General features: G+C 40.3%; 1 protein-coding gene across 1 annotated transcript in view; it reads right to left on the minus strand.

Moving 5' to 3' along the window:
• Positions 1-15446, minus strand: part of fzd3.L (frizzled class receptor 3 L homeolog) — a 57862-nt gene that overhangs the window by 33260 nt on the left and 9156 nt on the right. The window contains 1 exon segment of the mRNA NM_001090449.1: positions 13574-14059. Coding sequence (NP_001083918.1) covers positions 13574-13759 — 186 coding nt within the window. The 5' untranslated portion in view covers positions 13760-14059.

Consider the following 15446-nt stretch of genomic DNA (forward strand, 5'->3'; position numbering starts at 1 on the left):
CAGAAATATTCAATAAATCAGCCTGAAACACTACTTTTTTTAAGCACAATTCTTCTATATCCAAATGAGTAACTCACTGGTACGTTCTTATTTTTTTTTACACAAAATGTCTCCTTTAAAATTATAGTTACCTCTTTTGTTAAACCATGAACAGCTATTTTTATTCAATGTTCAGGGTTAATATTTACACAGCAGATGACCACGCAAACATCCCTTTCAAAAATATCTGAATAGGTTTAAAAAAACAGAGTACAGTTCCGATGTCTGTTTAAAGGGGTTGTTCACCTTTAAATTAACTTTTAGTATGATGTAGAGAGGGATATTCTGAGATTATTTGCAATTGGTTTCCATTTTTTATTATTTGTGGTTTCTGCATTATTTTGCTTTTTATTCAGCAGCTCTCCAGTTTGTAATTTCAGCAATCGGGTTGGGTTGCTAAGGTCCAAATTACCCTAGCAACCATGCATTGATTTGAATAAGAGACTGGAATATGAGTAGGAGAGGCCTAAATAGAGGAGTAATAAAAATTAGCAATAACAATAAATGTATAGCATTGGTTATTAGATGGGGTCAGTGACCCCCATCAGAAAGCTGAGAAGAATCTAAAGAAAAAAGCTAATAGCTAAAAAACTATATATATAAAAAAAACAATGAAAGCCAATTGAAAAGGGGCTTAGAATTGGCCATTCTATAACATTCTTAAAGTTAATTTAAAGGTGAACCACCCCTTTAATGTTTTTATGTCCAACTCCACATTCCTAATGAGATCAGTCCATGTTGTTTATTGCGGTACCAACCCATTCAGCAAAGCAGCAGCAATTCTATATTCTACACTGAAACAGGAGATAACCACAATGAGCAGAACTTTGGCAAATTTGGCCACCCATGTGTTGGTCTCCAGACCTGCCAAGGGAGAACCATATTAATGGCCAAAAAGGTTCTTGATCTTTGGGGTTTATCATACTACAGGTATGGGCCGTGTTATCCAGAATGCTCAGGACCTGGGGTTTTCCAGATAATGGATCTTTCCATAATTTAGATCTTCTTCAACTAGAAAATCATGTACACATTAAATAACCCCAATAGGCTGGTTTTGCCTCCAATAAGGATTAATTATATCTTAGTTGGGATAAAGTACAAGCTACTGTTTTATTATTACACAGAAAAATAAAGTAATTTTTAAAACTTTTGATTATATGACTATAATGGAGTCTATTGGAGACGGCCTTTCCATAATTCGGAGCTTTCTGGATAACGGGTTTCCGGATAACGGATCCCATACCTGTACAACTACATAAAATACACTTGCTGGTTCAGGAATGAAATGATATACAGTAGAGAGAATTATTTGCAGTGTACACAGTGTAATTTAGTAATAAAAACTAGGTAATAAAAACTAGGTCATAAAAATAATGCCAAATTCTTTTAAATGTTTTTTTTTTCTCTAGCCAGAAAACAGGTTTGGGTAGATCCGCACCCGTAGACACATGGGGAAGAGGTACACTGTCTGGAAAAGGTGGGTGTTAGTCTTCAGTGTTATCACCAACCACATTCTAACGATATTAATAAACACAATGGTTGCCCGGGGGCCAAAGCCTTTACTTTACACAGCCCTGAGTCAGTCCAATGGTCTACACTCACACCGCAAAGGCCTGCAATCTAATTAGTCATCAGCAGGTGTATGGACGGGTGGGCAACTAAGGTGTTGGACAGGTACACAAATATAGCTTGGGTCATTTGTCTGTTGAAGAACAAGGTCATAAATCTAAGGGAATATACAAAGGACTCTGCTGTCAGTACACACACTCAGGGGCGTAACACAAAACAACATCAATGGGCCCTTTTCTTTTTATGCATGTAGCGCTAGTTGCCTGTAAACGTCCTTTCCTTTGTATCAATGCAGTAATTTAATGGGATAGTAGAAATAATGATCGACTCATGCACAATAACACACTTGCAGATATATTTATTGGTGGATACAATAGAAAAGTTTAAGAAAGGGTTGGATTCCTTTAAAGAATACACAAGCCTACTGGTACTGATATAGTGCAATATATATGGGAGCTAGGAGAGATTTTTTTCCCCTCCAAATAATTATACAATTAGAGACACATGTGGAGATTTGGGGAGATTAGTCGTCCGGCAACAAATCGCCTCTTCTTTGGGGACTAAATCTCCCCAAACTGCCTTCCTGCCGACTAGAATCTAAATCGCTGGCGGTATGGCACTCAGAGCACGTCGTTTTCCGAAGTCGCCCGAAGTTGCACGCTCCGAGTGCTATCCCGCCGGCGATTTTGATTCTAGCCGTCAGGAAGGCAGTTTGGGGAGATTAGTACCCAAAGAAGAGGCGACTAATCTCCCCGAATCTCCACGTGTCTCTTATTTTCCAAAGTCGCACGCTCCAAGTGCCATCCCACTGGCGATTTAGATCCTACCCGGCGGGTAGTTTGGGGAGATTAGTCCCCCGAAGGAGAGGAGATTTGTCGTTGTGCGACTAAATCTCCACGTGTGTCTCTGCCCTTAACACGGTAGGAAAAGTAGTCCCGTAAAGAGACTCTCTCGCTCATGATTTTGCCCCGATAGACCTTTGATGTCTGTACCTTCCAGACGATGTAGTTTCTGCTTCCATTCAACATGTTTCAGGGCGGTACAACAGATTTTAGATAAAGTGGGACCAAAAAAAGGAACTCGGGGGATGTCAATTTACATAATAATGGGTGAACAAAGCCAGATCGGAGAAAGAAGGAAGTCTTTCATTGATAAAGAGGAGAATCAAGTGACAAAATGTGTATCTTAGGTCTCTGGCTGAAAACATAATGTGAAGTTAGTATAAAGCTGGCCTTACACTTACTATGGTTGTTACGATATTCCGTACATGTGTGTTGGCCGGCCAAACAATATCTATGTACCTACATGAACTTGGGATTGTTTGGAGAGGTTGAACTTAATGGATTTTGGTCTTATTTCCAACCCAAAGAAACTATGCGACTATGGATATTGGACAGTTGATTGGGTAGGTTCAATTGCAGATGCAACATGTCGGTAAGCCACTAAGAAACCGAAGAAGAGCCACAGGAAAGAACAAGGGAGATAAGTAGTCACAACGTATATGGCCACTCATATGGTATACATTCATACCCCTACTAAGGCATACTGTTCTAGATCAACCATGGCCACCTTAAAGGGAAACTATCTTGAAAATGAAAATTTAATATAAGCTTCCTCATACTGAAATAAGAAACTTTCTAAATACAACCAATTAAAAATTCTGTACCGTTTCTGAAATAATCAAGTCTATCTTCACTATTCCTCTCTCAGCACCTTCTCTCTTCATGCAGCAGTTGGGTGTCAGATATTCATTGACAGTTAGATCCAATATATCTTATAGGGGGGCTTCCTTTCCTAGCAGATGTAGCTCACTCAGATTTTGTTTGTACTGGAATCAGTTATTTAACAAAATAACTGTCTTTTACACAACTTATGCATGTAGAGTGAGCTCTAGTACATCTTCTAGGCAAAAGGAGCACCCCCATAATATATATCGGATCGTTCATCTGACACCCAACTCCTGAATGAAGACAGAATGAGGAGAAACAGATGCTGAGAGAAAATTAGAGAAGATAAACTTGATTATTTCAGAAACGGTACAGAATTTTTAATTGATTGTATTTAAAAAGTTTCTTATTTCAGTATGCCGAAGCTAATATAAAATTTTCATTTTTCTCCTTTAAGTATGTACAGGAGGCCGTACAGATCAAGATCTGCTAGTGTTGCAGGGTAAATCTAGGCTATTCAAATATTTAGCTCTAAAGGTGGTTATACACAGGCCGATAAAAGCTACCATAAAATAAAGTCAGGTTTAAAAATCCCATCGGATCGAGGACCAAATCGATTGATTGACCACCGACATTCCAATCCCATCATTGGGTGCTAGGGTCCACGATCGGATCAGCAGGATCTTCACATATATGGCCATCTGAACTATAAACAATGGACTGTCAGAGACCAATGCAATTATTGAAAATTGGAAGTAGGGAAGGCCTTTTTTTGGCCCATACAATTAAACTACTAATGTAATCAAGATAAGCTATGTCAGCAGCCAATGTAGGCTGTGCATGGGCACTATGGGAAAATCATGGGACAGGTGGTCTGCCTGCGTGCCTCTTAGTGCATGTCACAAAAGTGAACAAAGGTCACCATAGAGAGTGCACATGCACAATCACAATTCACTGAGCAGAAGCACATTGGGAGTAGGTGTGACCTAAATTTCTGGGGTGATGCAGCCCCAGTGCTCCATAATGCACATGCACCTGCCGGATGGGTAGGAATGAAGGAACAGTAGGAATATGCAAAGCTGTTGTGGTCAAATAATAATAGTGCATGCTACACAGAATCTTTAGTTGTCCTTTAATATCTTCTACCTGAAAGCAAAGGTTTTTCAAAGTTAAAATCCAGTTGAAAAAGCTAAAACGGCCAATGGAATATGATATTTACTTTCAAAATAGATGTCAGTGTGAATGATTCACAAGGTACTAAACAGGTCATTGATGTTTTCAAAAGCATTACCTGTGCAAATTGTTTTATGGCTTTATCCAAATACAGTAGAAAAACTTTTTATTGCCCCAACCTTTGCTGGAAGCGAATGAACAGACCAGACGGCTGACTGGGAGATAACGGTTATACCCAAAAAATAATGACATGTTTGTGTGTAGAAGACTAGATTCAGCGGAGGCCAATGGGCATTTATAAATACAGGCTGTATTGGCTTTCAGACTTGTCGTACTTGTAGGGCAGATACAAAAGGAAATGCTGACCAATATAAACATTGTCATTAGCCTTTGAAGTGAGAATTTCTTCGGTGTAGTGTCATGAGATAATGACACAGCAGCTCAGTAAATAAGGCCAAATGATGATTTTCTTGTTCTGGGATTAGTAGAATAACAAAAGGAAATTATTGCTAGAATAGAGACTTTAAGGGCAAGGTCGTTTAAAAAAAACGTGCAGCCGAGCATACGTAAGCACAATATAAAACCCTATTGAAAATAATGGAATACGCACTAAAGCAATTCCCACTGGGCCCTTGGGAGCCAACAACCGCCATGAACACCTCTTTTTTCCCCGCAAATACATAGGGTTGCCATCTGTTTGGTTTTGACCCGGACAGCCCATTTTATGAAAAGCTGCCCGGGTCAAAACTGCCTGCCCGTATTTTCAAATTAGGAAAACTGTGCAGCATTTCCTATGATTGACGTGGTGATCAGCCAATTGCCACATCATAGCTCCGCCCCTGTTGCCATGGACCTGCCCCCATTGCATCACAGTCCCACCCCATTAAGTAGCGGCCTCGTCCCAATGCCCGGAGTTCCAATGGAGAGAAGGCGGCAACCCTACAAATACGTAAACTTTATTTAACTCTATGGGATCTGCAGGTTTGGAAATACGTTGCGTATTTTCAATATGGCGGCCAAACTCTCGCGAGATGGATTGCGCAGTTACGCTTTTGAGGCGTTGCATGCTGATGCCGAATTACATTGCCTACTGATGATCAGTAAATTTTCACGTAAATTGCTTTTTCCACTTGTCTTTTTATTCACATAAGTTTACTAAAATTCTTTAGTGCGGAATTGTGTGGAACAAGAAAAAACAGAAACGCATGTTAAGGAAATAAAACTACAGGCTGAAAAACGCATATTATCATGAGTGTGTGGTTTCATTCTTGACCGTGTGTTTTTAAAAACCTTAGTGAAACAGCATTTGGCATAATCATTCACTATAGAGGCAACAAGGTAAAACGATAGGTGAAAGACACCTTTTATGTGATATATCTCCCATCTCTGCTGTCTCTGTCGGGGGAAAAAACAACTTTCCTTTTCTTCACATTTGACCAAAACAAGGGGTATTGATTCTTGACAAAAGAGTGACTTATTTAACCGAGGAATGCTCTGGATACAAAGCCTTATTCTACCACCTAAAAAGACATGAATCCTCACTCCCACTGAAAGAGAGACCCCCGACTAGGCACAGCAGGATTGCTCAAATCTGTCCACCCTGTAGGGAGGAAAAGGGGAACAAAAGCCTTCCTTCCAGCACTCTCAGGCCTTTCACTCTTAACGGAGTCTTGCTTTGTACAAGTCTAAATTCCGCCAGAATAAAGGCATAAGAGCTTAATAAACCCATTGTTGTCCCATGAAAAATCCAACGCAGAAAGAACCCACTTTATCTGTGTTCAAGGGAACGTCCCCATTTCCGGTAAAAGGAATAGATTTTTCTTAAATAAGCTTTAGCCCCCTACTGTAAACTATAAACCACACAATCCATTGTGTTCACAGAAAATTTCCATTTGTCTATACTCATGTGCCATATAGCTTGTCTGAGCCATAGGATATGGCCTAGGAATTCACTTTCTATTTAAAGGAGAACTAAACCCTAAATAATTAATATGCCTAAAAATGTCATCTATATAGTGAACTTATTGCACGAGGCTAAAGTTTGAGCTTGTCAATAGCAGCAATGATCCAGGACTTCAAACTTGTCACAGGGGGTCACCATCTTGGAAAGTGTCTGTGACACTCACATGCTCAGTGGGCTCTGATTGGCTGTTGAGAAGCTAAGCTTAGGGCTCGTCACTAATTATCCAGCAGAAAATGAGCTTCCCTGGCTGTAATATAAGCTGATGCTACAGCTTTGCTGATTATTCAATTATGATGCTAATTGCACTGGTTTCTGTGCTGCCATGTAGTAATTATCTGTATTAATTACTAATCAGCCTTATATTGTGACATTTCTATTCTATGTGTACTGTATATTGTGAGTGGGTCCCTAAGCTCAGTAAGTGACAGCAGCACAGAGCATGTGCAGTGAATCAGCAGAAAAGAAGATGGGAAGCTACTGGGGCATCTTTGAAGACACAGATCTTTGCTGCTAAAGGGCTGTGGTTGCCTTGGGCTGGTACAGAAGAACAAAACAAAGTACAACATTTCTAGCTACTTCTTTAGTTAGGCTTTAGTTCCCCTTTAATAGCAATTTCACAGCTCTGTGTACACAAAGTCTGACTAGGTCTACAGGGCAAAAATGTTGAATAGTCAGTAGAATGTACTCAGTTATAATAAGACCCGCTGTGCAATGGCATTTGGTGTATTTGCCAGCAAGAGATTATGGAAATATTTGTGGTGAGTGATAAGTTCACATAATGAATTGGACAATACCTTTTTTTTTTTTTTTAAAGGAAATATCATCTCAAATTTCCGGTTCGGAGGCTGTGCCCAACACTGTCCGACAACAGAAATATTCTCTTTCCTGTGAAACTGTCAATTAAACGCACCGATGTATCATTAGTGTTTTTATTTGCATGGAACATCCCATTCAGAACAAGCTGAATAAAGAAGCTTCCTATTGTTGCTGCATTTCAAATGCTACTTTTGTCCACTGGTGACCCTGTAGCTACAACACTATCCCCAGCAAGCTTGGGTAAGTTAAAAGGTAAACAATAACATAATTGAAGAATAAACGTTTACCAAGATGGCAACTCCAACCTCTATGATAAATCCCTTGAAGAAATCGAGTTTGTCGAAAGTTCTCCTTCACACGGCACGGCACAGGGGGAAAAAAATGCAATTAATTATGTTCAACGTGGTTACAATCCACATTGTCACGGTTCGCTGAAGCATTAAAAAGAGTAAACCCCCCTATTTCCAAACAGTCGTGTAAGAATAAGCCTGAGATGTGGGAATTTGTTGGGAGCTAGAGAAAGAAAATTGGGGTGGTTTAGTCATTTATAATAAATTACCTAATTTCCTTCAGGTTAAAACACACACAGCAGTGCAAGGGAGAGATTACTGGGGTGTTCACTAAAAAGTCACTCTGCCTCTTAATATTTAAAGGGGAACTCCACACAATCATAACTTAAAGTGGTGATTCACCTTTAAGTTAACTTTTAGTATATTACAGAATTCTAAGCAACTTTTCCATTGGTCTTCATTATTTATTTGTTATTGTTTTTGAATTATTTGCCTTTTTCTTCTGACTCTTTCAAGCTTTCAAATGGCCCCACTGACCCTATCTAAAAACAAATGCTCTGTAAGGGATTCAAACTTATTGTTATAGCTATAGCTTTTTATTACTCTTCTTTCTATTCAGGTCCCCCCCCTATTAATATTCCATATTCTCATTCAAATCAATGCATGGTTGCTAGGGTAATTTGGACCCTAGTAACCAGATTGCTGGCAAACTGAAGATTTGTGAATAAAAAGCTAAATAAGTCAAAAACCACAAATAATAAAAAATGAAAACCAATTGCAAATTGTCTCAGAATATCACACACTGCATCACACTAAAAGTTAATTTAAAGGTGAACAACCCCTTTAAAGGAAAACTATACCCTTCAAACAATGTAGGTCTCTATAAAAAGATATTGCATAAACAGCTCATACGTAAAACCCTGTAAAAACCATTTTCATAATAATATACTTTTCTAATAGTATGTGCCATTGAGAAATCATAAATAGAAAATTGCCTTATTTAAAAAATAAGGGCCCGCCATAATCTCACTTTAGGGCAGTGACACCCAGAGCAATAAAAGCTGCCCTTCCGGACCAAGCTGGCAGTCATTTCTGAAAAATATCTGGTAAACGAAAAGCAGATATTCATCTGGGGGACCCGCAGGTCAGTTGGGTTCGGGTCGACGTCGCTGTGCTGTTTCTCGACCATACACTGCCGGCTTCCGATTTTATAGGCGCATGCATGCCCTGCCCCTTTTGTGATGTCATCGGCGTGGCGGGCTGGCGTGTCTATAAGTGGAAGGAGGAAGTTGGGTGCGGGTCGAGTTTTTCTCAACCCACACATCACTACTTTGTATCTTTTTTTATTAAGGGGCAAACAATTTAAGATCTGGCATAATGCTGTCTAAAGCCCTTAAAGGCAACTAGTGATCCGGAACTGGCCATCCCCACCTCTTTGATCTTGCGAGGAGGTGGAATATGTTCTTTCCTCTCCGGTACATATCACACTATCTGCATAATAATATCATATTAAGCTCCGACATCCCTGTCCAGTGGGGATTCAATGCTCTCCATTATGATGTGCCACTCGCTGGCGGTTTCTGCATGACCACACCCAGCTCAGTGTTCCCACCAGCACAGGTGCAGGGATGCTCAGATTTCCATTAGCCTGGTTTCCCCTCCCCTGGGAACAATGCAAGCTGGCAAATACGAAGGCCTATAATACTGCAAGCACTGAACAGAATCCCTCTGCCTCTTCATGCAATTATGAGCACAGGCATTATGAGCAGGCTCGGTTTCACCCAGTTGAAATTTGCAAAAAAAAAAAAAAGAAGATCTTTTACATATTAGCAAGGGAAAATAATAATAATAATAATAATAAGTATACATGCTAAGTGCTTCCAAAAGCTGGTTATATTCTGTTCAGTGTTGGTTCTGATTCCTGAAACAATGTAGCAGAAGCCAACTGATTAACAGAACTGGGGATCTGAGCTCTACTACATTTTCCGCGGGTTACCCGCAAAGACCTGCAGTACCATGCATTCAGGAGCAGGTATAGACACGGGTCGGCGGTTCTCCAGGTTTGTGGGTCTTCTCAATAGCAAGTTTTACTTCTTTTTTCCCCTGATCACGCCTACTTCTAATGATGTCACTTCTGGTTTACAATGACAGCACTTCCTGTTTTACTCCTTTCTTTCTGATCATGCCTGTTTCTAATGATGTCACTTCCAGTTTACAATGACAGCACTTCCTGTTTCTTGATAGTCAGCGGGTCGCGGGTCGTGTTGTGGGTAAGTATGCGGGTCCGGTTTAACTAGACTCTAATGTGCGGGCCGGCCCGCGGGACCGACCGGCTTTATAGCCGTGCGCCTGCTCACCCAGCCCCTTTTGTGACGTCATTGGCGGGGCTATAATCCAGGATTCGGTTCGGTATTCGGCCTATCCTTAAAGTGTGACTTTTTGTCACAAAACAAGGAAATAAATAATGTTTTCCTTCCCCACCCTGATTTGTATAGACAAATTATGGTTTTAATTTGGATCGGTATTCGGCCGATTCTTTCACTTAGGATTTGGGGGTTAGGCCAAATCCAAAATAGTGTATTTGGTGCATTATGACCAAGTTTAGCATTGGGTGACCTGGTCCGTAAACTGCACCCTAGTTGATGGTTGAGCAAACAAAAAGCTTTCTATGTATCCCTTGGGATCATAAAGTTAATTTCGCCCGCTGTCTTGACTAATAAGAAGTTTATGCACTTGATAGCGGCACCCTGGTTGGGGTTATGCAAACACAATGCTTTCTATGCATCACTTAACAGTAAGTATTTATCAAAGGTTGAGGTTGGAGATCAATGTGGCGTACAATTTGAGTTTTCACAATCATGAAGTCCCAATTTTCAAGATTTATGTCATATGGACCAGTAGTTAATCTCTTCAGTACCGGTCTTCTGAGATACTATTGAAATCAATGGGAATGGGACAACATCCTAATCTTGGTCTTTTCAAGATGTTCCCTGTTAAATGGGTGGGGTGGAGACTGAAAGCAATGCAGGAACTGGAGATATCTACCGCAAAGCCTTGGTTAGATTATATTTATTTGAATGTGAGATCAACTCATTTGTGATATTTCTTAAATACAGTTGGGAGTCAAGCCAATTGGAATATACCTTATCAATCGGTGCAAGAGAAGAATGCTTAAAGGAGAACTAAAGCCTAACTAAAGAAGTAGCAAGAAATGTTTAACATTATGTGTTAGGCTTCTGTACCAGCCCAAGGCAACCACAACCCTTTAGCAGTAGAGATCTGTGTCTCCAAAGATGCCCCAGTAGCTCCCCATCTTCTTTTCTGCTGATTCACTGCACATGCTCTGTGCTGCTGTCACTTACTGAGTTTAGGGACCCACTCACAATATACAGTACACATAGAATAGAAATGTCACAATATAAGGCTGATTAGTAATTAATACACATAATTACTACATGGCAGTACAGAAACCAGTGCAATTAGCATCAGAATTGAATAATCAGCAAACCTGTAGCATCAGCTTATATTACAGCCAGGGAAGCTCATTTTCTGCTGGATAATTAGTGACGAGCCCTAAGCTTAGCTTCTCAACAGCCAATCAGAGCCCACTGAGCATGTGAGTGTCACAGACAGTTTCCAAGATGGTGACCCCCTGTGACAAGTTTGAAGTCCTGGATCTTTGCTGCTATTGACAAGCTCAAACTTTAGACTGGTGCAATAAGTACAGTATATAAAATATGGTTAGTTCTCCTTTAAGATAACTTAAGATAATTCAATACAACCACATACCATATATATCCATGTCCCTATATTTATATAGATATAGCAGCATGCCAGGCTTGGTCACTACAGAAGTTAACAGCAGGGCAATTCCTCCCCTGAAGCAACAGCAAAAAGTAGCAGATCAACTACGTCGCAAAACAAGATATCAGTCGGTTTAACATGGAATGTGTTTAACCCAAAAAAAGACTATAAAAGGCTATAACAGAAAAAAATATGTACATGAGTGTCCAGCTTCAAAGCACAGACGCCCTCATGCCGGTTTCACCAAAGGTCTGACAATCAACAGCAGACTGGCTTCAAAAATGTCACCTGACAGGTTTCATTAACACTTTAATGGCCAGAGGGGATAGACAATCGGTGGAGATACGTAACTCTGCAAAAATTATTTGCAAAAAAAAGAGTCATATTTTAGAAAGTCTGGGCTCCAAAGCCAGTCTAGTGAAATTAAAAGGTTTCAGATATTGTTCTTTGCATTAAGAAAGGCAGAAAGGCACGACAAAGAGTAAGGTGGTCAAACACACACCAATATATATTGTACGGAAGATCTTTTGTATGATAATCTGTGCATGTGTGTTGGGAGACAAGGGACGACCAATATCAGTAAAAAGCCTTGGATATCGCTCATCTCGTTGATCGGGCAGGACTGAAAATTTTGATCGGTGCCTGAACATCGTCAGTTAATGCTGAATCATCAGATTAGAGCTAAATAATTCTCTTTGTTTTTACCTGCATATCTGATGATTCAGCTTTTAATGTTAATAGAGTGGACGAGAGATATTTCGTACGACCAATGGTCATGGGAAAGATTGCAATATTAGTTTGATAACTGGGTATGGGATATGTATATTGACTACAGGTATAGGATCTATTATCCGGAAACCCATTATCCAGAAAGCTCCGAATTATGGAAAGACCGTCTCCTAGTGATGCGCGGGTCGGCTTTTCCCGACCCACACCTGTCCGCAACCCGACCTCCCACCACCCGTGCCCGACTTCCGGGTCTCTTTTATAGACGCGCCCCGACCAGTGCGCGAGAGGAGCAAGAGGTGCGCGTCTATAAAAACTCAACCCGGAAGTCGGCATTTGGAAGGTCGTGGGCGGGGAGAGCAGTAAGAAGAGATCAACCTGCACCGGAAAAGAGCGTGCGAGGTCGGCCCGAACCTGCCAGACCCGCGGGTATCGGGTCGGCCCGCACATCACTACCTTCACCCGTAGACTCCAATTTATCCAGATTATCAGAAATGTAAAAAATTATTTCCTTTTTCTGTGTAATAATAAAACAGTCGCTTGTACGAATCCTTATTGGAAGCAGAACCAGCCTTCACTTAATATCTTAGACTTAAGGTATGAAGATCCAAATTACGGAAAGACCCCAGGTTCCAAGCATTCTGGATAACAGGTCCCATACCAGTACTTGATGCTAAGTTTGTCAGCCATGAAGCTGCTACATAATACTTTCCCTATATTTTACCTTCCTGCCTCACAAAAGTTCTATCTACTGGTTCTTTTTGTCTAAATAAAAAATGGCCACTTTAAAAGCTACAAACTGGAATCAAAGGCTTTAGTCTAATCTTGAGGATAAACATGTTATCTGCCAAGGTGCAGGATAGAGCACGATTGTCTGCACGCTGGTAAATGATACTGGGTTACATTGGGCCAACATTAATTTGCAATAGATGGAGTTTCAGGATGTGCCGTCCCCTCCTTCAAGCCTAGAGCAACACCTGAAATTAAATCTGATGAGTTTCCGAACACTTCTTAAGACAATTCACTTTGGTTCTCAAAGACGTCAGAGATCATACAAGATAAAAACATTTTCTAAATGGAGAGAGAGAGAGAGAGAGAGAGAGAGAGACAGAGAGAGACAGAGAGAGAGACAGAGACTATAGTGGTGCACTCGCAATACAAGCAACTGCCTGGGTGCAGGTTATAGCATAGTATAATAATCCAAAAAATATAAAACTGCACTCCAAGGTCTTGAAAAAGTGAAAACAGTGGAATATATATATATATATATATATATATATATATATATATATATATATATATATATATATATATAGATACACACATATATACACACATATATACATATATATATCATTCTTATTATCCGTGTTGCTGCTGTTGGCTATTTGAAAAGCACACAAAAGAACGCTAATTTAAGAAATAATATGCTGTGGTATACTCAGATGTATGTGAATACATCGGAAACAAGATAAAGCTAAAAGAGAATTTGTAAATGAGAACGATTACAAAGGACAGGCACTTACCTCCATTGCTAACGCCGCAGTTTGCTGGTCATAATGATTCAGAAGGTTCGGCATGAAGGTGGAATTATAAGGAAGGTCCTGACACATCCTTAGTGTAATTGGTTCACAGGCGAACAGACTGTGCCCCATGCTTTTCTGGGCCAGTATCACAGATACCCAGATGAAGGAAATTAAATAGGCAGCCATGATAAACACACGCAAAGCCACATGCACCTCTTGAATTCCGATGCCTTGCGTCCAAAGCACCAATTGCTCTAAAACCGACGAGGTTTCCAAGTTTCATTGACTACCAAGATTTTGGTTACCCCTGTGCAGGAGAAGGGACATTAAGAATGAACACATGTCTTCTTTCTTTTTCTTCAATGCAATAGGCTTCATCTTGATGCTAAACAGCAGCCAGAGAACTGAATGTAAGCTCCATTGCCTGTTCCTTTAACCGTACTCCCAAACAACTGTCTCCATTGTAAAGTCCAAAAGCCTTTTAAGCTGTAAAAACATAAAATACAAAAATTAACTTACTACACTAAAATGACAACTTAAAAACAAAAGGTTCCTTTTGTTGTGCTTTATTCACAGAACGAATGTGCATTATACATAATGAGCATCTTAAAAATGGGAATCTCTCTTATAACCCTAAGGCTCCAAGATGAACTCATGTCCCCTAAAGGTTAGGAGTCACCTGTGAATCACTGGTTTTCTAATAAATCCCACTGGTTATGTTTCACCAATGAGTGACACAAGGTCATCTTGTAAAAGGAGAACTAAACGGCTAAAATGGCATATTTTATATAGTGAACTTATTGCACGAGGCTAAAGTTTGAGCTTGTCAATAGCAGCAATGATCCAGGACTTCAAACTTGTCACAGGGGGTCACCATCTTGGAAAGTGTCTGTGACACTCACATGCTCAGTGGGCTCTGATTGGCTGTTGAGAAGCTAAGCTTAGGGCTCGTCACTAATTATCCAGCAGAAAATGAGCTTCCCTGGCTGTAATATAAGCTGATGCTACAGGTTTGCTGATTATTAAATTCTGATGCTAATTGCACTGGTTTCTGTGCTGCCATGTAGTAATTATGTGTATTAATTACTAATCAGCCTTATATTGTGACATTTCTATTCTATGTGTACTGTATATTGTGAGTGGGTCCCTAAGCTCAGTAAGTGACAGCAGCACAGAGCATGTGCAGTGCATCAGCAGAAAAGAAGATGGGGAGCTACTGGGGCATCTTTGGAGACACAGATCTTTACTGCTAAAGGGCTGTGGTTGCCTTGGGCTGGTACAGAAGCACAAAACATAATGTACAACATTTCTAGCTACTTCTTTGGTTAAGTTTTATTTCTCCTTTAAGTGAACATGTTACCCATATGTTGACACAACTGACCACATTTGGTCTAGACCTTAAGCTAGGGCCACACGGGGGTTGGAATCAGCTAGCTGAAATATGCTGTCTGATTTCAGCCCTACCATAGGCAGTAGCCTCCTCTCTTTCCCGCAATCAGTAGTGTTGAATCGATTTCAGCGCTAACAAATTTGGCGGATTTCGACGTAGAACCTGGAGTCTTTGCATTTTGAGTTGAAATCCGCTGAAGTCTGTTCACGCTGATGCTTCTGAATGCAGAAAGAGGCTACTGAAATTAGCCAGGAGATTTCAGATAGCAGATTTCGGCCTGGTGTGGCCCAAGCTTTAGGCTTATCTGTCCATTTAAATGCTAAGGGGCATATCTGTATTACAGGAAACCTTGGGCTCAACTGTCTGTTTAATAATCGGCTCCATGTCTGAATTACGGCTCATTTGTGCATCTCCCAGCACCTTCACTCTTATTTTCTGTGTATTTTGAACATTGATGTTCATTCTGATTCTGTGTTCTAGAAC

The sequence above is a fragment of the Xenopus laevis genome, chromosome 5L, assembly GCF_017654675.1.
Source record: "Xenopus laevis strain J_2021 chromosome 5L, Xenopus_laevis_v10.1, whole genome shotgun sequence".
Taxonomy (NCBI): Eukaryota; Metazoa; Chordata; class Amphibia; order Anura; family Pipidae; genus Xenopus; species Xenopus laevis.